This window comes from Lates calcarifer, linkage group LG23, assembly GCF_001640805.2.
Source record: "Lates calcarifer isolate ASB-BC8 linkage group LG23, TLL_Latcal_v3, whole genome shotgun sequence".
NCBI lineage: Eukaryota > Metazoa > Chordata > Actinopteri > Centropomidae > Lates > Lates calcarifer.
In genome coordinates, this window is record NC_066855.1 from 5,148,247 (window position 1) to 5,174,357 (window position 26,111).

Here is a 26,111-nt window from a genome sequence, read left to right on the forward strand (position 1 = left end):
TGGCTTTTGTTCAGTCCATCATCTGTAACAAATAAGATGATAAAGTTATAGGGTATTAGGACCTGGGTGCCTTAGCCTACTAAACCACCTCCTAGGGAAACCTTAAAAAGGTCACAGATGTAACAAATGGAAATGAAGTGGTTAAATAAGTAATAAAAAATAAATGCAGTCCTATATAATTCTTTCTCACAGCAGTCATTTGGAGTTGAGCCAAAATGTTGTTATCAAAATGTATTTAAATGTTTAAATAATTAAAAGAAAAAGTAGCAACATTTGAAAAGCTGAAATCACACCATGTGTGATATTTTTCAGTTATCAAAATATTTGCAAATTAATTTTCATTCATTAATTTTAAAATCCTTCAGCTGTGCTTGTGCCTGTGTAGTGTTGGGTGGTATAATTTATAACAACGTATTTTATTTTATAAGCTCGAATATGTTTTGTATGCAAAAATCTTACCGTGTGAGGCGATTAATACTGGTGTAGAAGCAGAAAATAGCACCGAAACGCTGCTTGTTGCAGCCTTTGCAGCTGTTAGGCATAGATTATGCTCACAGACCGCTTGACGTTTTGTGACCCGGAAGAGTTTCTCTTTACCTATCGAGGTTAAAATGGCGGCTTGCAGCATGTGAAGGGGTCGAAACCGGAGCCGGCTTAATGATCTGAGAACATGTATAAAACGCCATGTAGCCGACTGTCAGGTAACGCCAAAGGGACTGTGGTGTCTCCTCTAGCACGCCGTTACATTTCAAAGTAGTTTTTAATTCTCGCTCGCTGGAAACAGCCTTTAAAGCTAAAGCGGAAGCTAGCTTGCTAGCTTAGCATGCAGCTACCCGGATAGATGTTTGGTAAGAAGCTAGCAGTGACCTTAGACAGAAGTCAACGACATCTGCCGTGACCAACATAAGATTATTACTGAGTGGTTTTATACGACAGCATTACCTGTGTTAGTTTAACTGTGTGTTAACAAACAACAGGAAAAGTTAGCTCAAGAATTATGAATTTACAATCGTTACGTGACATGACAGTTGGGTGTGATAAGGACGCTATCAACAATACATTTGTATAATGTTTGTCTCCGTTGCGTTGAACAGTCGTGTTGCTAATATTTTTGAGTACCCTCATCATTGAAGATGGGATGTGCAAAATATTAGGACTGTTTAGTGTTGCGACCTGCTATAAAGTTGAATCGGCATCTTCCTAAACAGTCTCAGTAAAAGCTGAGCATTATATCCTGAATAACCACCTAAAATGTCTCATCTGAAACTTTTGCACAGTACCGCATGTCTTAACTGGAGGTTTACTTTTGTTGTTACCCCATGTTATTATATCACAACGGAATCTTGGCGAAGAAATTCCAAGTGTAGACATATATTGTCATTACTGTTAGTACATAAGAGGCATAAAATGCTCCTAAGTCAAACAGCGATGTTGTTATAATTTTAATTTGAGAAGGCAGGACCACAATGGAAATACGTTACCATAACTTTTAGTGTTTTGGTAATTATTCAACTTTATGCATAACCCATTGTTTATGTTATATGCCATTTAGAGTTTGTTTAATGTGTTTAACTTTTTTGTCTTGTCCATGTGTCATGCACAATTTGTAGAGCTGAAACAATTAGTCTATTAAGTGATTAGGCAGAACAGTAACTACCAACTATTTTGATAACCGATTAATAATTTCACTCATTTATCAAAACTTGTAAACACTATGCTGCAGTTTCCCAGTTTTCAGATTCTAAGATGGGAGGATTTCCTGAGTCTGTATTTCATAGATCTTAATATCTTTTTTGGACTGTTGGTTGGTTGGTTGAAGACGTCACTTTGGATTCTTGGATTATTATTTTTTTTCTTTTTCACAAACTGATTAATTGCTATAAAAATAGATATTTTCTTGTAGCCGTAATTTTTTGTCTTGGTTTTAATCAAGTAAGTTATGTGTATATTTTTCATTAGTGACAGAATGAAACTGAATCAGCAGTGCTAATTTTGATAACTGTACATTGTGTCTTGTAGGTTTGGTTGGTGCAAGTGTGAAACAGAAATTAGTTCAAAATACTCCTCGATGTAACCAGACTGCTCGGAGCCTTATTCAGCTGTACAGAAGAGATCCGTCAAACTGGTTGACGTATCAGCATCTCAACTTCCTGAAACGTCAGGTAGCTTTCACTCTCTCATTGTTTTTTTTATTTCATTTTTTTAAGATCCTGTTTCTTGTTATTAATGCACCTGTTTTCCTCTCAGTATGTAGCAAAGAACAGCAGTGAGCTTAACCAGCGTGCTATCCCAAAGCAAGCACCCATCCTGACCATTGTGGATGAGAGAGATGACAGCGTTGAGAGGAAGGTGCAGAGAATACCAACTATTGATCCTGTGGTCACAGACGCTGAGCCACACTCAGAGGATGTCATCAGTAAGATGCAGCCTGAAGCTTCCACCTTGAGCTCAACTACAGGAGTTGTCACAGTCCAGGAAAAGTCTGTGTCCAGCGCAGTTGGAATGTCAGATGAGACTCCACATATCCAGGTGGAAACAGATGAGGCAAGGGAGGCACGTTTAGACAGACAGTGGAAGCAGCTGAAGGTTGATGTGGCTGACTTACCGGACATCTATGCCAGACTCGCCAAAATCAAGCTCACAGGTAGGGTACACTGTACATCTTGGCATATAATATGAAGTATTTACAGAGAGGAGCAATAATGGTGATACATGAAAGTAATTACCTGTACTACATGCAGAATCACGTACATCTCTGAAACAATGTCAAAAATTAGTAGGTAACACAGGTGGATGAAAAAATGCAGAAATATGATCATTACTATGTATACAAAGTACCTGCCTATTCATCATTTACAGATTATATCTGTGCAAGTTTACGTGGTAGTGCATAGTGTCGGGAAAACAGTGAGTCTATAGAACCGTCAGGCTAGGCTAGCAGTGCACTCCTTGTTGTTTCATGCTTAGGACATTGTCACAGGAAACAAGATGTGCAGCATAATCCACTTTTCCACTGGTGATTTAAATGCTCTGTATGTCCAAGTTTATTCAGTTCCATATGCTTCACCACTCAGTAGTACTGATTGGTTGGCTCTAAGGTATGCTGTTAGTTAGATGGCTTATGGATAATTTTCAAATATATAAAAAGCCTGAATGAGAAGGTAGTGCATTTTGCACTAGGATGTATTATAATGTGCTGCCAGCTTCTGTTTTCCTTCTCATTGCCCTTTATCTGTTTTATCTTGAATAAGGCTTCTACAGCAAAGCATACCATTTACAGTGCTCCTAACCTGTTACTTTAAGAAAAAATACTTAAAGACAGACCCCTTTAAATTCCTGTTTTATTATTTTTGCTCATTGATTTCAGCATTGGTGGTTACAACTGCAGCAGCTGGCTATGCAATGGCTCCAGTGCCCTTTGACCCACTCATCTTCTTCGTGTCTTCTCTGGGAACAGGCCTCGCCTCTTGTACCGCCAATTCAATCAACCAGGTCAGTTATCCCCAGAACAATGACAAACGAGGCCTTGCATGTCCATTTCAGCATGTATGAATGTGTGTTTTGTCTTTGGTTCATTGCTCACCACATGTAGTAGTGATAAATATCCCAAACCCTCACTATTTGATCACAGAGTTTAATTCACACCTCTTTGACACGCTGTCACCAAAAAAAGAACATTATAAGCTTCACAAAGGTGGGAGTTACTGCAGGACTATACAGGTTTATCTAATAAACTGGTAACATGGTGTAAAATGAATGATAAACCACAGCTAATTTACTTGAACAACAAAGATTCTATAAAGCAGAAAATATTAAGCACAGGCTTTTGTAATTGTTTCAAGAACTAGAGTAAACAGCATGTTTCTGGTCTTTAATCTGTTTATTTTATAAGAACCAATTTCCTTTTGGAAACAAAGTAATGAGGACTAGTCACAGAGCTGGCAAGATATCTGTTGGTCTAATGCATAATAGATTTTTTTGTTGACATGTTATACAAACATAAACTTGACAGACACCCACATGCACACTTCTCCTCCCTATGTTGTAGAAAATGTTGAGAGCCAGCACATCTCAATTTTTGTAACCACTCTACATTCCTCTTTTGCCACGCATCTCAAAAATGCATTGAGCTGACTGTAATGCTATTATTATTTCCCTGCTGAAAGCTTTTTTTGAAGCTATAAACAAAGGGGAGCTACACTTAGAATACCTAGAATAAGTAGGGCCTCCCTCTGCTCTATAGTGTTGACATTGTACATTGGAATTTTCTCCATGACTTAAGAATATTAGTATAATGGGTGACCTCTCCCTCAGCCCTGGATTGAACTTTGCTTAGTTGTGTCTTTGGCCTGTAATTTGGCAAAGGCTGTGATTACACTGCAGGTTCCTAGCCTTGGGGCAGACCCTCCAGCCCCCCACCCCCCGCCCAAGCCTGTCCTCAACAGACATGCTCCACCTGCTATATTGTTTTACAACAACAATGAAGTGCCCCACCAAGTCAAACAAACATGGTTTATACTAACACTGATCATGCCGGACCTGAACTTGCTTCTGTCAGATACAGTCTGACAGTCCTCCCCCTGTGCTTCACCTCAGGAGGTTACATCTATGGATACAAATGTGCAAATGTTTGCACAGTTTTGTTTTTCTTGTCAGGCCTGAATGGTGCCAATCAGTCCATAACTCAAGTTAAAGTTGTATTAAACAGAGCTGTGCTCTGACTCCTCTGTGCACTTTTACCTCACACTAAGCAGGTGTGCAAATATTCTTCAGGTATTTGAAAAATGTCTCCATCTTCTCATTTTGAAGAGAGTAACCCAGACTCAAGCTCCAAGACATTCAGAGCGTTGAGTGATGTAAGAGGCGGCAGCCACTGTTCATACCCTGGGTGTCCCTTTATCTGCGGGCCCACCCTCACATCAGTCCTGTCAGTCTTCATTTTCTCCACTAACTCAGCCTGAGGTTAGGATATGACATGGCTTCCTATTTCATTGAAACAATGTTATTTGCCTTTCAGTGCCTCTCTCTTGGTTTCCTCCACCCAGGTCCAGTTTCAAAGCTACAGTAAAGGTGAAGCATGGCCAAAGTTCAGAGCAGATGGATTCCTCATAGTTGTTGTCAATTAGATTAGTTTGAAAGCCTGGAGGAAGCATGTGTATTCAGAACCTCTGCCACTTTGGAAATGTTAAAAAAGCTAATATGCTTTCCAGGGGTTTTTCGTAATAGCCACATTTTTAGAACAGCAGGTAAATTTTAGCACTCTTTAAAACTTGAAAATTAAAATTACAGCAGAACTTGGAAGGCCAAACTGTGTCATTTAAAGGTCTAGTCAAGATAATACACATTTTCACTGTCATCAAATTTTTACATTTTATACATTAAAACAGAGTAGACTAGTTGTAACCCTTTATTATGAGGTCATGAAAACTGAAATTAAAATTTGATGATATAAATGGATCCTCTAGATAGTACTGATATGAAAGCAGCAATATGACAAGATTGTGGATGTCTTAAAAAGACTGAATAATTCATTTTGCATGATACATGCAGCTAAAAAGTGTTCTTTGGTATAATGTGTGGTATTTTTGGAATCCTTCACATGGTTTCTGTAGATAAATATACTATGAACTGTAAAGACATCCTGGTGGAATATAACTTCAATATTTCTCTCTGTTTTCACAAATGGCCTTGTGTCTCTTTAGCTGAAATTCATCAGTGCTTACTCTGTTTGAGGCCAGGAACTCCTTTTTTGTGGCTAGTTGCTGGTATGTGAGTCCAAGCCTTCACAGAAGTCAGATTCACTCTGCTCCCCTCTACCCTCTTCTCTGTGGAGACATTGTGCGTGCCACCATAGCCTTAATTGACAGTTGGAGATGGGATTATTGTTTCAGACAAGTTGGCCACATGTCTTGAAGTGAGGCTAACTTTGAAGTAGTATCAGACAAAGTCATGCAATGGCTCCATCTTTCATTTAAAGGTAGAGTCATTAACAAAGCAAACTTGTTTATAGTTGGTTGTGTCTTGTCTTCTTCTATTTGTGTGCAATGCAAAGTATATCTCTTTCTAGATGGAATGTAAAAGTAGTTTTTGGTGTTGCTTTGTTTGGAGAGGAATGTCATTTTGCTTGGTGTAATTATACACACAGAAGCACAAAGGATGTCATGTGTGACACATAATTGCCTGTTGCCACTGCCACTGTGGCAGAACTCCACACCTCTTTGCAATGGACTAACACATTCTGTCAGTAATTTTTGTCAAAGACACACCCTCACCTGTGTGTAACTGATCTCAACATTTTGGTTTGCTTTTCATAATCCTGGAAAGAAAAAGTAGAATGGTAAAGATAAACATCCTACTTTCAGATCTGTTGCCAAGATTTTTTTTCCTTTCATCTTAAAAAAAAGGGTGCTTCACCGTTAGCACGGTTAGTAGTGATGAAAGCTCAATGTCTTTTATATGAAATAGCAAACAAAAGCTTGACAAACAAATCAAAGCAGAGAAAGGACCCTGTGATGATCACTTCCTATGGATTCTGCCGTTCCACCCTAATCCCTTAATTCTCAGCAGCTAAAGAGGAGTGTGCAAGTATGTGACCACAGAACTGTCGAATTACCTTAAGGAAAAGAGGAGAATGCCTTGAGGGAGAGAAAAATGCTTTGGCTCTTGGAAGTGGTAGCCAGACCTTCAGTGGAGCTGTCAAAAGCCAAGGCTGCTCTTTGTCCCATTGGGAAGTGCCTGTAGGGCAAACAGAAATGTTGTGGTTTCTTTTTAAAATGTTACTCTATTTAGGAAGCTGACGGAAGGATGTAAGCACTTGGAGTCACGTAACAATGGCACGTCAAAGTCTAGAGTTTCTCACCACAATCCAGAGTCTTAACGCTGTCATGTCTGCCTTACAGTTAGAGAGGACAATCATGTCCAACAGCAAAGGGGTCTCATTATTTCAGCTTCCAGTTCAAGTAGCTCACATGGATTGGCAATCACATTTTAGCATGTTATTTTTTGACTGCCTTTAAAACCTGTATGGAGGTGTTCAGCAGAGAAAGGGTTAATGCTCTGCAGAGAACCTACTCTGAGAGAAATAAGTTTCACTGCAAAGTAGAAATGAGCTAGCTAATGTTAGTTGAAAAAGTGCTGTTCATTTAGACCCCTGGGGCCCACATGAGGCACAGCCTCTGCAGGTGTTGTAGCCGTCATCACCTTCCAGTCTGGCCACTACTTCAGCTAATTGGATAATTGGGTCAGATGGGAGTTTCAAGCTGGAGCCCTAAAAGACCCTAGGGAAGTCTGAGGGTCCCCAGCAGTGTAAACAAGACCCGATATGGCCTTTTACTGTCAAATAAGTGCTGCTCAACTATTTTGACAGCGGCTGTAGTGTCAGTAACGCGTGTTTGTTTTGATGAAAATTCAAGCTGGCTTGTTTTGTGGTCGCCTGGTGTCATTTCTGTTTTCATGACGATGGCAGTGAGTTTTGTTTTGTGTCTGTGTCTCTCCTGTGGTGAGCTGTCTGAGGCTGGCACGCATAAGCGAGCCCCCACAAGCCCCCAGCCCATCCACTCCTACCACTTTAAGCTACACCCTTCTCTCTTGTCCTGTGCAGGCATGCATTATTTACCCTCCTGCATGTTTCCTTCTTACTTCATCTTGGTCATAACCTTCGAGTGTATGGGTACATGACTGAACATAGGCACAGGTTATACAGACAGTCGTGTTATCAGAACATTATGGTAACGTGTGATATACTTTTTAAAACTTTTTTAAAAGATGCAATACTTTATTTATTAAATTATAATACACAACCTTTTAAAGAAATCTAATAGTTGGTACTTTGAATGTGAACTGTGATGGGACCATGACAGCTGAGGAAACAATTTCTGCAGTACTTAGGCCATATAAAGAGCTCATTGACTTGTTTTTAGTCATAGCGATTATTTCTAAATCTGTGTATATATGCTTTTAATCACAGAATAATGGGAATTGATTCAAATTGATAGGACTTGGATATTATTTTTAATCCGTTTACACAGTGCAATGTCATTATATAAACCCTCTACTTCTAGTGGAAGGTTATGCTTTAAACTTTAAAAGCATTGTCAAGCTCAAGCTCCACTGACACCACAGTCTACTATTTTGAGCACATGCTGTTACAATGCAGGCTTGTTCTTGCAGTTGATATCTTTATCTCTGATCTCTATCTTTATATTGTTTGCAGTGGCAGTCTTCTTGTTAATCATATTTAACCAAGCATTTGGAGGTCAGATAGGTGCACTGCAACCTGAATTTGATCCGACTCTAGCTTGGAAATTCCCGTGTTATTATACTGAACAAATTAAATCCCCTCCTTGAGGCATATCTAAGTGTAATACATAAATCTGCAAGGGTTTTTGAACTGTACTGATGCAAATTTGGTCTTGGTGGAAGTCCTTAAATCACACTTGCTTACATTTAGGTAACAGCAGCATAGCAAAATGTTTGTATTAAAGTGCAAGTGTTAGGGCTGTGTGTTTTGGCTCTGGACTGCAGCGTGTTTGATTTGAAATGAAACGCTGACTATGAAGTTTAAAAGCTGACTCTGAGCTTTAATTACATCCACATCAGATGGATTTTGTAGTAATTGTAGCTCTGTCTATATAGTCCTTCAACTTTAGGGGACTGAAAGCAATCAGACAAATGAACATAAACTAAAGTGATCATGTTCAATTATGAGCAAGTCAGTAATGAGACAATATACAGTTGCCAATACCCTTCTCTCTTGTATTATCATCCAATGCATTTTTAAAGATGTCATAGTAGGTTTTTATGCCTCAGTGTACTTTATATACTCCACTTCTAAGATGGTTGACTGTGATTATGGTGATATTTGCCTACTACATAGATATTTTTTGTTCTTGCCTTAGACAGACTGTAGGTGTAGAAAGTGGTCCAGCAGCAGCACAGTAGGTGGTAGTCGTCTGCCTCAAGGCTGGGTTGGCGGCAGAATTGCTGGGCCTCTACAGTCAAGGCTGCCACAACAATTTTCAAGGATGGGGCTCCTCTCATTGTAGTTTGGGGTACCTCACATAACATGGTACCTCTTGAGAGGATCATTAGTTGTAACAAGACCTCATAGCCACTAAAACCCCACCAACCATTGCGCTCTTCAAAGACAGTGAAACCCTTCCACTGGATTTGTGTCTGTTCCCTGCTGAGAAGTAGCGTCAGAAGATATGGTTTCAAATGGGCGCTATAGAATACCTCTAGCATGATGACATTGCTTTCCTTTTTGTGCAATTTATTTTCATTCCTCTCGCAAATTACCCCCCACCATTCTCATAACAGAGTCCATTTGATGAATTGCAGTCAATACCTTCAAAATATCCCCTATATTGAGTATTTGTTTTTCTTGTGTGGAAAGCTTCAAAGACATCTTCAGGCAGATGGAGTTGTGAAAGTATCAGTGCTTGTCATATTAGTTCCACTGGGCCTGTACTGTAATTGACTGCTCAAAAATGTTTTGGTTGTCAGAGGATTATGTGTTGGCTGTTTTTGTGGGGTTCCTTTTGGTGTTAAAGGTCAAACACATCAGAAGCTTAGCCAAATGGGCGATTTAACTCAAATGTGATCCTTTCCTTAGTGCAGATGCTGCTCTTAAGATCTTGTTTTCAGGGGCTTAGTTAAAACAAAAGGGTTTGCTGATCTTTGACATTGATAGTCTTCTTGCTTTTTGTTTTGATGGTCTCTACCACGCTGTTAGTTCAGAGGGGGAGAACGGATTGAAATTCCCTTTTAATTGCCTGGCAAGATGGCACAAGAAAGACTTGATGGGTATCTCTCTTTTGGTGCTGGATTAAAATGAATATTTAACTAGACAGCCCTGTTTAATAGTTAATTTCTTTAAAGCCTTTTGTCTTTGTCAAGCACAGGGTGCCAATCCATTTCAAACTGCACAACTGGGTCTTTTGCAGCCTCAGATGGGAGACAGATGCTTTCCTCTGATAAAGTCATGAAGGGTAAATCCACCTATTAAATACCCTCAAGATAATACCCGAGGGAAGCAAGAGCAAATACTGTTGCCAGGCAGGCTTGGATACAGGGATGTTTATAATATTCTGGTTTCAAATAATGTCTTTAATTGTTTCTTTTTTAAAAATTAACCAGTCTTTTTTAGAAGACTTTGGCATCAGTGTTTCAGTAGAATGGCTTCTTTATTCATGGTTTTATATCACTAACTTAATGTGTGGTGTGTGGCTAAGAAATTGTCTGTGCCATAACAAAAAAAAAAAAAAAACCAGTGCCAAAGTAGCACTGATAAAATTCTGGTTCTGATATTAGCGTTAAATTCAATTGAAAGTTTCTCAAACCAGCTGTCTGTAATGCAGCTTTTGACACTGTCTGTTAACATTTTGTACATTCCAATCATAGTAGAGGGATTAAAACATTTAAAGGCACAGGACAGACTTAATAAAGTAGACAGACATTGAGCTAGAGGCAATTCATTTATAAAGTGTTGGCAGGCAACGGCAGCAGTGTAATGAAATACTTGTAGGGTAGGTTGTAGGATTTTCATTTTAAGAAGCACAGCTCTCCTACTGATGTTAATCCTATACCAGAATATCAGCTCACATCATACAGTCAATAAAACCTACCTTATCAAATTTAATGAGTCCGGCACAGTGAAGTGCTGAGAAAAAGCTAAAACAAGGTCTCTTTCAGTATCTGTTTTTAGTCATTTTTCCTCAGTTCAATAATATATCCTATCATATAATAGAGGATATAATCCTATGAGCCAAAGCTCAGTATTTGAAGATTCCAATAATTGTACTTTAAATACCATACCATAAAATATTAAGATGCTATTAACAGCTATATTCCACATTCACATTTCTAAAATGGTAGCTATATCATTCTGAAATTAAACTTCATCGTCATCCTGTGACCTGGCAATCAGAGATAATACATGGTTAATAAAAAAAAACAGTTTTGATTGTTAATATTTTTTACTCAAGGGAAATCATTATGACCCCCAACCTCAATTATAACCCCTCCCCTTCCATGGTAACATAAGCTAACTCACTAGCAAGAATGATAAAAATAGTCAGTCTCACAAAACCAATCTGTTGATACTGTTTTCATTTTTGATTTTCTGTCTTAAAAGGTAACTTACAACACCTGCAATATGTAACATATATAGTAATTTGCAAATTACATTTTTATTTTATACATACTGTACTCCTCTTGATCCTAGTACATTCAGGCCTTTGTGATTACAGAGTGTCTTCAAAAGAAGAGATAAACAGGACTTCTTGTCGGAGTTGTCAACATGTCGTCATCTTTTGTGAAGACCACATTCAAGAGATGCACCTCTGCTCACGCAAAGTGTCTCTCTGAGCTCTCAGTGTCACGGCTTGTTTGGGCAAACACACCTCACCACAATAGAGATGCCTTCACCCGAGGGGATGAACATGACTGACTGATAGGCAGGTGGAGTCCCTCCTCTCCACCTCCCTGATTAGCCTTTAGTTTTTGACAAAACACCGTGATTATGGGCTTCAGCGACCAACAAGGCGAGATGCAGACACCTTTGAGACTTGAGTCAGAGGGGTGAAACCACCCACTTAAGCACTGTCTGGCACCAGTGAACCTATGTACACCTCACACTACATTTGGCAATGGCTTACCTCATGCAAGCTGACTTAATGTTGTTACACCAACTAGGACACTACCTGATGTATGTGTTTTCTGTCTTACTTAGTACTGCTTGTGGTAGAGTTTTGAACAGATAAAAGCCTGAACATATATGGTCAAAAGTTTAGAACCATATTTCTGTCAGATGTTGTCTAACTACCTGTACTGAAAGGAGCTCCTTGAACTCAGTTTAGCTCTGTTCAGCTGTCTCAGTCTCAGTTTCCTTTGACCATTCTGGACTTGCTTTCCCACAGAAACAGATAGTGGTATGTCAGCACCTCCAGGATGCATCGTGGAGGTATCAGTGAATAGAGACAGTGTAGAGGCCCCTGTATGTCTAGAGGACAAACCGTCCCTCTGGCACTAGTGTCACACTGAAGCAGATTGTGGATCGGTGATAATGGGTTGCTGAAGATGCTCTCATTTTAGAAGTGGCTCTCTCTGCTTGTCATCAACCCTTTGCACTGCTGAACATTAGCAGGCTGGGGACAGAGGTTTGCATGCCTATTCAGTGGATGTAATATCACTGCATATTGCCAAGCCTCAACCCCAAATGTTTTTTGTTTAGTTGAGAAGCTCAAAATTGCCCATTATGACAAGAAAAAAGTAAAAGTCATGACAGAAAAAGCAATGACTTAGTAATGATGCAGAACGTCTTTTGTGATGCTAATGTTAGTCAGATGAATACATATTATGTTTTGGGCTGTTTTCTTCTGTTCAGTTGCTAAAGGGATGATTGTACATGTGGATACTGAGACAGCTCCTAAGCTCACTGATATCTGTATACTTCATTTTTAATACAAGACAAGCTCATAGTTTACAACTTTTTTCCAGACATAAAGGACAGATAGATGAAAAAACAAGCCTGACAAAGTTAAGACTTGACACCCCTGGTTTTGTAGTAGCTAAACAATGCACAGGCACAGAACTGTGTGTTTTTGCAAGGTTGATAAGAGAACAAATTTAATTATTTTGATACAGGAAAAGACATTTGTTTAGGCTAACTACTTTTTTAAGACATCACATTTGTGTATTTGTGTACATTGGTTTTTTTGTTTTTTTTTTTTTGTTTTTGCTTTTTTCAGTGAAACTTAAGTTTACCCTCTCTATCTGAAGGTAACTTAGCCAAAGGCAAGTAGGGAACACTCTTTGTAATACTGAGATCCGTGGATAATTAACAAAAGCAGCCCTGTTTATGGTGTGCCCGTGAGCCAACACTGCATGCTAATTTTATTCAAACTGAGAAGCTTTTGGGGCAAGGGCATCGTAGCTAGAAAACAAAATGGTTACCAACATTGCACTAAGGCTTTCCCTAAGCCCTGGGTGTGTCTCATATGCTCAAAATCTCAGTTTAAAAGTAAAGTTTATTTATTTAGTCCAAAATCACAAGGTCCCATAGGGCTTTACAGTAAACCCCTCAGAGTTTTTAACTTAACCCATCAGGTGGGTATGATTTTTGAATGGCACATGAAGGGTTAAATTCATTACGCTTTCCATCTTGCCATTTGGTGAAAGAGGTTTGTATTTGCTTAAAGTTTGCTGGTGGCCAGGATTAATTAAACCCAGATTAGCATTTATGTGGTCAGCTGATCATGTTTCTGTTGGCAGATTTACATATCAAGAGAGTGATACTGCTTTGCCATTAATTTACAACAAGGTTGACTGATTTGAAAAAAAAATCTCTCTCCATCTCTGTGGGTCACATTTCACCTTGTCAGTTGACGAAAAAAAAATCCTCAGAGATCCTTTTGCTACACTGTTGTAAAGTGCTGTATTGGCTGAGCATAATGAAGACATCACATTATTACCCGCCAACCTAGATTTAAACTGGCTGTCATTTCTCACTACTCTGCAGTAATTGTTTCTGTGCTTTCGGCTTTCAGGATCTCGCTTGGTCTCCAGTGACTATTATGCAGACTATATTTCCTGAATCCTAACTGCCACCCAAGTCCTCAGTCCTTCATTATGTAATCACAAAGCATATCACAAACAGCTGAAAAAGCTCATAAAAGTCTCATTTAAAAACAAAAATATTCTTAAGGGCTATGTTGTCATGACGATTGTAACCATGCTAACACTGTTCAATGTTAGGGGAAGGAGACATTATATTTGACATTGTGTGTGTTTTTTTTTTTGTCTTTTTTTGATGTTTTTGAAAGCTTTACCAGAGATAGTATTGCTTTGCATTTCTGCACTATATGAATCTGCAGTGTGTCTCCTGACAATGGATTTCATTATAATACAGTTCCATGAAAACACTGTGTCCTCTCTCAACTTTGTGTTAATATAACTGCTGATGCTTTTTAAATGTGAACCTTGGTTAATTCAGTGGAATGTATTCTTAGCCACACTGTATCTCCTGTTATATGTGTTATCTTCCCTTAAATGCATATGTATTAAGGGTAGAAGTTCACTGAGGTCTCACTGTGTATGTTACGGGTGCACCTCAGGTGATTAGATAAAGCAAAACTGCACTGCCTGGACAGCATGCCTCTTTCACTGAAACACCCACTAATCTAGGTATTGAATGTGTCTGAAGTAAGGCTGTGAAAAGGCTTCTCTCACTGGACCCTGTTTCCCAACATTAATAGTTTGCTTTTGTGATAAATCATTAATTTCAGTCGAGTGATTCGGGTTAATCTATTAGTTTATCGCATCAGGTTACACAGATAACTGAGCAGAAGTTAAAGTTAGGCAGTTTGATTTCACAAGGTCATGATTTGTTGAGGGGCATCAGTCCTGCTGTGTGTGTGTATTCTTGCCACAAAGCTGCGAGTGACTTATTTTCATTTTCTTCAGTTTAAAGTTACTTTTGTTGAATTTCACTGGATTACTTTTTCTCGTAATAAATGCCACCTTTTGTGCATGGACTCCTGACCAATCTGTTTCTTAAAGCTTTACAGTGTATATGTCGTTGACGGCATTACAGTCTGCCTTTGTGTCTCTTCTTGACTATGGTTTACTTGTGTTCTTCTGTCCACATGTTGGTCCACCTGTTCCCCCTCACCTGAGGTAGCCATCCTGCTGGGTTGGGTGTGGACCCTTGTCTCTCTCTACAGGAGACACTGCACATAGTTAAAAGGATCTTCAGCCATATGATGACATGGCAGTCTGTCTGTCAGACTCATGCGTTAAGTGTTGATTACTGTTCACAAAACAGATCAAAGTGTGTGTCTCTGGGTGTGTGCAGCTTGAACACACATACTAACCTTTAACTGTACCAGTCCTTTTCTCCTCTTTACATGATGCAATGCTTTTTGCTCTGTAGCTAACCCCACCTGGGGATCACAAAGGGATTGTAAAACCACAGTTTGTTTTCTTTCTTTGTTTACGTGGAATAAGATGACTTTACTTCTCTATCCTTCATGTCTTAATAACTGTTTTCACTCATTACCAAGGTTGCTGCTGTAAGCTAGCTTTTAGAAACACAAACAAAAGTGACGTATCTGCAGTAAGTGTGGCTGTATAACTTAACCCTGCTTTGAAGTGGCTTTTGTCATTCAGCCTTTGTATTTTTATACATTCCCTTAATTAGTGGCTAAAGGTAAGCAGCATTTTATTTTGCCACCTCATGAACATTTTTCATGTGATAAAAGAGACCTTGTATGATCAATCAGACCCAATTCAGCTACACTCATCCTCTGTGGCATTATCCACCTACCCACATGCCTCCGACACAACAGCCAGAAACACACAAAAAGGCCTTGAAGCCCCACACGTGTGTTTTACTTTGAACACTATTAATGTCACTGTGCAGTCACTCATTCAAGTAAAAGGAAGTAACCGCTGCTGTGTACCCATTCATTTTACACCCACACAACTTTAATCAGTATGAGAATGACAGACAACTGGGTGTATGCCCATGAGTGTTTGTACCCATATGTGTGTGTGCATTACTCTAAATGTCTTTGTCTAACTTACCCAGATCCTGGGGATTGAACATTTCCGCTGTCTGGGCTGTGCCAGTGGTACAGTGTGTGGGTTAGTGTCCTGTGCTTCTGCACTTTTCTCCTGCATACAGGCTTTTTTTATCTGTATGCTTCTCTTGTAATAATTGCTTATAAAGAGACAGGATGGGTAGGGGAGGAGTGGCTCCAATTTCACCAGCCTACAGTTTTAATGGCACTTTACCACTTTGAAATAGCTGTCCTTGTTTAAGAGGTACATCCTTTACACAGTGTGCTTTAAAGCAGACAAAAAAATATATCTTTTAACCTCAGCTTTAGGGAGGCAGACAAAATGATGCATTCTAGAAGTAAATCCTATGATATGGTAGAGTTTTGTTCTCTTAAACATTCAGACAGGATCCCTCACACTACTACATTCTTTGTTTTAAACCAAACAAACAGGTAAAATTACATTTTCAGATATTAAATTGCAGGACTTTACCATTGTGCTCCTGGGTGCGGTCAGTAATCTCTGCAAAAGTAGTATATTGGTTTCTGACCATTCTTGCAACCTCTCTCTGAGCAAAGTGCCAGCACTTGCTTTTCACCATTCAGACACACTGGAAGCTGTCCCATGCCACATCCTGACAGGAAGAATTTCTGTTACATTAACGGGACAGATGGTTGACAGCTCACTTCTAGAACCTGTCGAAAAGCTAACTGGTTGCCTTTCCACTTGAGGTGATAACGAGAGAGTTGAGAGCATGCAGAGAATATGGCAGAGAGAGGGACGAGTCTCGGGGGCAGTGCTCTGGCAGTGGAGGAGGACAGACTCTGACAGGAACTTTGTTACCCAGTTCACACAGTCTCCTCCCATTTGCACCGGCAAACAAGATTGAAACTCATGGATAAATTATTTACTCCTGCTGCTTTTTGCCACTGTTTACTGTCTGCTCCCTTGTGTATCAGCAAATGTTCTGCCTCCATGTAAACATGGTTCAGTTCCTAGCTCTGTTTCCTGTCAGTCAGAAGCGGGATACTAAAAAGAAGAGGGCTAGCACACCAGGAGATGTCTTAAACTGAGTTTATGGGCTGAAAACCACAACTCTGTATAATTTATAATCAGGAAATCTAACAATTAGAGGGCATTTTTTAATTTACCAAAAACCAAGTCTAATGGCTTCCTGAGGCCAGTTCAGAGGAGACCCTTGATATCAGTCATGTGGTCTCTTTTCCTGTTCGAGTCAAGAGGGAATAACTGTGAAGCTCTGTAGGATGTGATTTATTTTGTTAGAAGGTTTTTTTCACTTGCTCTTTACACTACATGTCCTGACAGACATCTTGTGGCATACCTTATTGAAAGATTTTCTCTGTAAAAGTTGACTCGTTTCATTCATAGGTAGTTGACCTTCATCCAGAGTTTAAAATTAATATAAGGTGATCTTATATGGGTGAGTAGGTAAAACGCTGGCTGCACACAGGTCTAGACCTCACTGTCGTTGTCATCTTCTGAGGTCCTCGTCATTTTGATTTGAAAAGCTTGTTGAATGACCCTGTCTAGATGAAGGGTTGGATTTTGCTACGGGTCACTGCTGCAAATACAAATATTCGAGAGGTGCTGATGGCTGCTGTCATGTTTGAGAGAACAGTGGGGCCCTTCATATGCGTTCGCTCCTTATCACCTCTAACTTCCAAGGAGTACGTTTATTCAAACTCTTCTGGACGTATCGTATCAGCGCAGTGCTAAAGCTGACACACACTCACTCACACCCATTCCAGTGTCCTTGTGGTCAGATACAGCTGTGGATGAAAAATCTAAACACTCACATTCTCTCAAACATACACACCATCATGCACATGCCTCTTTTTCAACTGCACCCAGACTGTTGAGAGGCTTTCAAACTGCTTGTCATGTCACACGCAGACTGTTATTTGCAAATGCCCACTGATGGCTGGAAGGACTGTTTATTTCTCTTTAAACAAGTGACCACACACACAGGTTCTATGTTTTCAGCTTTCACTGATATGTTTTCCCACAGTATGTGAGACTGAATAGAAAGCACTCAAGTGTGTGCACAGTTAATGGTAATCAGGATCTGGAGTGAAATGCCCTCATTAGTAAGAGCGTTAACTTATCAGGCCGAGACTGGAGATATGGCGGACCAGCTTTCCAACAAAGGAATTTGTCTTGTTTGCACAGTTCATATGTTAACAGTGGAATGAGAATGAATGTGTCAGCTGGCATAGCCCACTGTATGGGTTTTTGGCAAAAAACACATTGTAAAATCAAGATTAATATTGAAAACTCAAGCCATTTCACCAAAGGATTTAGCTACAAGGTTTAGTCCAAACGTTCTACGTTGTGACATTAAATAAACATAAGCTGTGCTGAAATATCTATCAGTGTAAGAGGGTCTCTTGATTCATGAGATCATAGGATTTGAAAGTATGGCTTATAACCAGAGTCCTCCCTCACACTAGGAGGCACTGTGGCTTGGTCACAATGCAGCATAAGTGAAGAAAAAAGTAATATGGCATACACGATGAACTATGGCATCACCTCTAAACACAAGGCACATATTCCCCCCAGCTCCCTGCATTGGTGGTTCGGGACAGTATTCTGTGCAGAACAGAAATAGACAATGCTCATTTATCTTTAGTTTCCCACCAGAAACTATTTTTATAGAGGTAAAGCAGCAGCTGCCAAAGCCTCCTTTGATCAGATGAGCTAGAAGAAAAGCAGAATGTAATAATAATACTCTACCTTTAGCTGTTTTTCTTCATTTTATCCTCTTTTTGTTCCGCCATTCTTCCCCCTCTCTTCGTGGCCCAGGCAGTGAGAGCGTATCATGCCACTGCCTTGTGGTAAGTTCTCCCAGATCCTGCCCACATCTTCACAGGCACAGGGACTGATTATCGGCAGGGCAGAGGTAATGCAGCTCTGCACGGCATTAATTGGCTGATTAACATGAGGACAGTTTAGCACTTCACTGTCTCACACTCAGGCCATTAATCAAGAGAGAAGCTGTGCCAGCTGAACTGCTGCCAACAGCTCTACACCGACCATTATAAAAAAAAAGAGGGAGAAGAGGTGTGGGTTCAGCATACAGCTGAAAGGGAGATGTGATCCACTCCTTGGTCAGACAGAGTACTGCAGTCTCTACACTGGTGCCGAGGAGGAACGAAAGGAGACTTTAACTTACAGCAGCAGGATAGTCCAGATCTGGCCTTTAGAAGACAAAGAAGTACATGTAGCTTCAACATGGCTAGTTACTGTCTTTTTAAGGTCTGAAGAAAAATGTAAGGATTTTGTGCACATGCGTGAGTCACTGTATAGGCATGGAAAGGTAGGCTGCTCAATTGCAAAAAGATGTCTGGATCAAAGGTTATATGATTTTGTTTGTCCTGTTTTCCTTCATTTCTTCTCTCATGAATTAAACAGTGCAAACAATCTTTGCTTTTCATGTCTAATCACACCAGCTGAATCCCCCATCATCTTATCACATCAAAGGATCGCAGAGGGCAAGGAACCCCCAAAACATCTGCCAGCTGTCCATGCGCAGCATTCCAGACCCAGACATGCCTCCTATTTCCTGTTTTTTATCTTTCACCTCCACCGCTGATAGTGTGAAATTAATATTGCTGTTTTGTCAGTGTCAGAATTGGTGTGATGGAGCTGTCTTAAGAACAGAAAAAAACAGTTTTTAGTTGTTTTTCTTCACAGTCCCTAAAGATATTTTGTACTCTGACTCATTACCATCCAAAAATCCATTCTATACTGGTTCATACTTATGGCTGAATCCATATCATGGCACACATCTCTACAACCCAGACATCCCTAATTACAGTGAACACTGTCTGATCACTGTCTGCAATCAGCCCCCCCTCTTTCTTCTCTTTACCTCCTGTTTCCTCCTTTTTAAGTTCCTGTTTTCCTCATTTCTTCTCTTTCCTTTTGTTATTTCTGACTTCTTTTTTCCCTGTTATTCAACACCTCTGCCATGCACACATATACACGCAGGTTCATGCTAACAGGTTAATAAGCACTTTGGAAGTGTTAAACAGGTTTTTCAGGGAACTGGTGCAAAATCACAGCATTGCTCACATAGCTCCATGACTATTCATTTGACTCTAGAGACATCAATAGCATTTTGGAGACAGAGCCACAGTCCCACTTCTACCGCAGAAACACCTTGAAATAATGTTGATCTGCCTTACCAGCGTTTTTTGTGTTGTGACTAGTCAGGTTGCATGCCTCGTCTGTTTTGTTCCATTTCTTTCATTTGACTTCAAAACATTGCGAATGTGTGCCAGAACCATTGAATTGACTTCTGAGGACAGCTTAATCTATGTAAATCTTTGGCTGCTTGTTTGTCAAGTGGCTGATCAGAGACAGTTCACAGTCAGTGTTGAAGGGGCTTTGAGAGCTCTCGAGCTTTTTTAAGTAGACTTGGCTCGCATGCATCAGAGCATCACTCACCCCTAAGGAAGTTTGAGTCTGCCATTCTACTCCAGCATGGCACACAGTTGACATTCTGACAAGTGATGACTTGGTCTTATGCACCTGGGTTTCCCTCGGCAGAGCGAGAGAGACACGCTGTTTAGGCCAGCTGATGTTTCTGTGAGCCAAAGCCATATAGCTGCTCAGCTGCATGTGTTCTTATACCTGTGTTTAGGCACGCTCTTGCCTCCCGAGTAAACACAGCAAATGCACAGTGTGTAGTTTGCTGTATTGCTCCTCTCTGACCTTCACTGTACTTCCAGTTGTTGGTTTTGCTGGCAGATCAGAGGTGTGCTTGTCATGTGGGGTTGATAAGGCAACCCCTCTCCCATGGGGAGCACAAGGAGTGGCTGGTGCACAATCAAAGTATAAGATTTTTTCAGACTCCTTAATTAGTTAGTTATACGGGCCAACTACTGAGTAAAAAAAAAAAACATTTTACACAATGTCAAAACTACGTAGCTCTTAAAGTCTTACTGCCTGAGTGTTTAATTTACTGTCATCAAACAGATACACTTTATGCTTTAGCACCACCATAAATCATACCATGACACAAAGCCAAGTTATCTTCCTCAGCTTCTACACAAGGATAGGAAATGCCTCTCTGCAGCCTGTTATCAATTGAGCCCTGGTGGTTGGCGGTGGATCACGTTCTGTCTTTGATAGCTTGGAGGATCTGGCAGCTAAACACCCCCTCTCCTTTGCTTCTCACTTTGGTCTTGCCTGTTTTCAGTCCTCATCATCTGGTATATAATTGCCCCTACAGTTATGGGTTTTATGTGTGTGTGTATATGTGTTTGTGTCCGTAATTGAGAGCAGCAGCCAGACTCTCCATAACTTCCGGTTCTGTCTCCCCATCCACCTCTCTGTGTACACCCTGAGCTGATCCATAGAGTTGGGGTTGGTATTGATCCAGGCAGTTTTTGATGAAACTGAATGTTATCTGAAGCTCAATCCAAACCTTTGTTTGTACGCCACCTATGAAAAATGCCATATTTAGCTCAGCAAACACCACCTGGCAGTTTCAGTCAGATATGTTATGGTGTGTTAGCAAGTGATACGAGCAGAGCTACATCCGGTTAAAAACAAACAAATGTCTGTTTGCCTCTATTTGATAGGCACTGTGCACATGCATCACGATGAAAACTGAATTTGATCGTTAGTACTTTGTTCACACTGGAAATGAATAGATAAATGTGAAATGTAAGCCATGTTTTTTCATTTGGAATTGATCGGCCTATGATAGGCTGTGTTAGGTAGGCACTATGCAGTTGTATTATAAAGAAAAAAATATAAATATATTAATTTCCAGCATTGACACACATTCATTTTTTAAGACATTTTAATTAATATTGTGACATTTTCTTATGATATTAAGCCAAAACATGGCAATTGTTGCTATTTATTTTTAGGTTTGTTGGAAATATTAAATACTATGTTTATTTACCTATAGATAATAACAGAGGCACTTATTAATGACGTTACATTCCTCTTATCAATATTCATGTTAATTTAGCATGAGTATTTTGGGGATCATTTTTATCCCTAATTTTTTTAAATCACAATTTGACTAAAAGCTTATCAGCATTTAGTAATATAAACTGGTGGATACTGATCAGAGGTGTCCTGCTGAATATTGATCTTATTGCTAAACACTATAATTACTGAATGTTGTGTCAGTTAATTACACAGTCAAGTTACCTCAACTCAAAGCAGGTGAAGACCTGTGAAAATCCATCAATTTTAAACTGATGCACTGAACCACTGCAACCTCTAGACCTACCTGTAGCAATGCACGTGCATGCACACAAAACACAAATGGCCCAATCATTTTAATGCCATCACTGTAACACATGGCAGTGTTGGGCGGAAATAATGACATGGGCTGAGAGGGCCGCTGATGTGAACCAGATGAGGTACTCTGACTTAAAAGGCAGAGAGGGAGGAACGATAGCAGGACTGGACAAACTGAGACGACCGCACAGCACACACAGCGAGGTGGACTGAGTGACTTTGACATTCACATCAAATCATCCATATTCACACAAGACAGATTCACCCAAACAATGGCTGCACTTGTGTTTTGAGATACTTTTCTTCTTTGGTCTTATTTGCTGTACAGGTGCCTTGTATGCCTCTGGGGGCATAATTCATAAAGCACTGTTGTGCACACTATCAGGCTTTTTTTTTAACATGTGGGATGATGTTATTGGAAACTAAGTGGATCCATTTTATGTGAGCAGTGCTGCAGCGAGCTTGGCCCCGGGCCTGCCTGAGGCCTGGTTCAGCACTGCTCTGCTCTGGCCTGGCCACAAAGTGCATTTCTCTCTCATGCGGCCCCTGACCTCCTGACGCATTTCCTGACCCAGGAAATAGAATTAACACCTCAGCCTGGGCCTTGGGGTCCCACAGCCGCATTCACAGCTGTGCATTAGCCTGGCTCAGTCCAGTCAGACCCAGCTAGCTAGTACTCCAATGATAACTGAAGCCAAGATAGACAAGGGAAGCAGGAGGTTTTCTTTGGAGTACACGAAGAGAGCTTATTCCACCGCTAATTTTAATATCTTTGGTTGCCTGAGGAGTTTTAGCGCCGCTGCAATTTCAGGATTAACTAAAGCCAAATGAGATATGTTTACTTACTTTTCTCTGTGTGGTAGGCATGACCATCAAATGCTCTGTTTCTTTTATTGCTAATGCTAATTTAATCTTCAAAATAATGCAAAATAGTTGCACCATTGCACCATTGCATGGTTGAGCTTCAGGATTGGCATTTTGGGGGTCATTTTATAGAATTCCTCTGCTCTCAGAGGTTAGGTGTGCCTTCCAAATTTCAAACCTCATCTGAGAAGCCAAAATTGTTATCAAACCTCCTTGATCTTTTCATCTGTGCTTTGTATTTGGATCTTGACTTTAAGTCAAAGTGGGGTAATGTGAGATATCAGACCTTAATGGTGCAGCCCACTCCCTAATGTTCTTCAAAATAAAAATCTACAGAGTATGAAATGCAATGCCATCCACTGGGGGTTTCCTAATAATATGGTGGCTTTTCAATGTCATGAGTGCAGTAAATCTGGGAACCTGTGTTTAAGAAGAGAAAAGTGGATTATCAGTTTATTAGGTATTTTATGTGAACCATATATCAGAAGAGATGGATCTTGATATTCCAAAGTCTTAAGTGCCTTATCTGTTTTCTTCATCAGTCAAAGGCTCTTATGTAGGCAGGCAAATACACACATCTATGTGAATTTGCTTGCTTACACACATTCATGCGCAGACACACACACATACACACACAGATTAGCCAGTTCCTGCATATAAGCACCTCATGTGTTTGCATTTAAGTCACACATTGCCAGTCTCATGGGAGCACTTTGAAGCATACTCCTCCAGAGCAGATCATAAAACAGGAGTATAAGTAGTTTTTCACATAGTTGTATCCCAGAACACCCCAGCACCACTGCCACCACCTCCCACCCAACAGCTCGCTGCCTCCACCTTGCACCTTCAGTCCATTTACTCCCTAAGTGCAGGGTGAGCATTTGGCTCAGAGCTGTGACCATGCCTTATGCAGCTCCCTTCACTTTGTCTCTCTCCAGATGTTGCTCTGCCATACACTCAATGCTGCTCTTATCCTTATAAATTTACCAAAAGTTGACTTGCTTTTCTGTGACAAGACAAATATCAGAGGACAGAAAACACAAAATCTGAATCCTCTAAGTCACGTCTGTACCTTATGAGCTGCAGTGCAGGGAGTGTGCAAGAACCACTCATAAAAAATACACCTAAACTACCTATAAAGTGATGTCTAAATACTTCTTTAATTAGTTTGTTGCCTGCAGGATGTGGAGATACTACATAATGCTGTATAGTATTTGTGTGTGTATGGAAAAAAGAGTGTATGTTTGCCCTTTTTTTTTAAATCCGAATGTGTCTTGTCTAGGGAACAATGTATCATTGTTGTCATTGTGTTGTGTTTGTGTATCTCCTGCAATAACCCTCTTGTTCTTCTGTCTCCACAGTACTTTGAGGTGCCCTTTGACTCCAACATGAACCGTACAAAGAACCGTCCACTCGTCAGAGGACAGATAAGGTACAGTTTTCTCTCTATTCTTATTTAACAACATTTGTTTTTACATGATCTTCTCTATGAAATATATATACGGCTTAGCAAACTCATTTTACTTTAAAAAGACAATGAAGAAACACTGGACGAGTGTGCAGAAGGAGAGAGACACAACAGCTCAGCATGAGTTGGTGTTAAGTTCAGTACTGAGGCACCTCCAGCAACGCTACATGTCAGCTACAGCGCCATCCAGGCTGCCTTTTTTGCAAGTCATACTGGACGAATGACAAAGTCTGCCACTGTAGCCATGCTCATTGACCTTATCCTTACTATGTCTTGCTGAGGGCCATTTTTTCCAGGAGTGAAACATGACGTAGCAGCTTGTGGTGTCGAAGCCCTTGTGTGTCTGTCTGTGATATTACAATGAGGAGTGCACCTTAAATAAAACAGTAGCTCCGAGCACACATCCAGTAATGATCCTCTGTTCTAGCTTTAGTTATTGCGTTATTATGGCACTGGAACACACCAGTAGCTGTGTATGTAAAGTAGTGGCAGACAGAGACCGTAGCTGCAAGTGACAGGAATGCATGCCAGCAATGATGATCCTCTGTGTTACACCTGTCAGGTGTAATGCAAGCTTGTTACCAGGTTGGGAAGGAGGAGGGATGAGGTCGAGGTGAGGGTGACCGCCCCCACTTTGCTACCTCCACTGTTTAGATGACAGATAACCTCTGCATTGGAATCAGTGGACTGCGTGCATCAACACGCTCCTGCAAATCCTTGGGAGACTGCCAGCCTTCAGCAGATTCATGAACCAAAAAAACAAACCAACCACACGTCCTCCCCACCTATTGTCAGTGCCAGGAAATTGCCTCCTTTGCATTTCACTCTTACAGGAAAATCTCCCTATCTCTGCTTTCATTTTTATTCAGGAGGAACTTGTTGACATAAAAGGATGAAGTGCCTTTAACCACCAGTCCAATTCACATGCAGCCAGCAAGAAGAAGCTAAATACCTCCGTTGCCTGCTAATATATACCAGCAGCATAGTCACTTTATGACTGAACAGCTTGTTAGTATCATAACTGGACCTTCACCCACAACTATCTCACCCCAGATTTAGGAATTCTCTGTTGACGTTGTGTTTAAACGTGGCCTCTCATGCTGTTGAGCTGGTGATTGAAGATGTTCTCTCACTGTCTAAACACAGCCTCTTCTCTCTGGCTTTTAGCCTGTCCCTGACAAAAGGAGGTGTGCGTCTGTCTGTCTGTGAGACACACAGAAACGCTACATCTCTCACTCGGTCTCTCCCTGTCTCCTCCTTTCTCTCTCACACGTACAATCTTGCATAGACAAAGCGAGCAGATGGAGGCAGGACTGTCTTGTCAAACAATTCATCAGAAGTCCAGATTTTACACATTTTCCATGTTGTTTCCAGGATGAGGCTTTTGTGAGCCAAGATTATATTTCTCCCCTCAGTATGATGTCAGCATCTAAAATAGTTTTATGCCGGGACTACAATAGTGTATCATCTTTCCCACCTTTTATTGCTTTTTGCTGTAAAATGTGGATCACAGTCCTCCATCCTTAGTTGTGGTTTTGCAGAGTTTGAGGCTTCCGTTTGTGGTGATGCTGCATGGCTTTCAGCTTGGTAAGAGGAGGAACACAGAAGATTAGTCGCACCAAGTCAGTTACAGTCTGAGTCAGTTAGTGTTGACAGTTAAAATTGTACATGTAGTGTGAAAGGATTTTTAAAATTTTTCTTTTCATCAAATTGCTGCCTATTGTTCTCAGTGAAACCATGTCTCATGGTTTTCATGAGTGCATAGAGTTTGCTTTATTAAGATAACTTTGTCAAACTACATTTCCAAGCTCAAAAATGTACTTTAATGTTCAACTTGGAATTCAGACTTTCTGAATCATGTAGCGGGAGAAATAATAACAGTGTGCTGTGAAAGTAGAATTATTTTCTAATCCAGTTCATCTAGCCCTTGGTG

The 26,111-nt window shown here is 40.3% G+C and overlaps 1 protein-coding gene across 1 annotated transcript in view; it reads left to right on the forward strand.

The window, feature by feature from the left end:
- Positions 1-545: 545 nt before the first annotated feature.
- Positions 546-26,111, forward strand: part of LOC108876571 (protoheme IX farnesyltransferase, mitochondrial) — a 30,332-nt gene continuing 4,766 nt past the window's right edge. Inside the window, exons 1-5 of the mRNA XM_018666184.2 lie at positions 546-701; positions 2,020-2,162; positions 2,248-2,644; positions 3,368-3,492; positions 24,072-24,142. Of these exons, the coding sequence (XP_018521700.1) occupies positions 671-701; positions 2,020-2,162; positions 2,248-2,644; positions 3,368-3,492; positions 24,072-24,142 (767 nt within the window). The 5' untranslated portion in view covers positions 546-670. The remainder of the gene's footprint in view (positions 702-2,019; positions 2,163-2,247; positions 2,645-3,367; positions 3,493-24,071; positions 24,143-26,111) is intronic.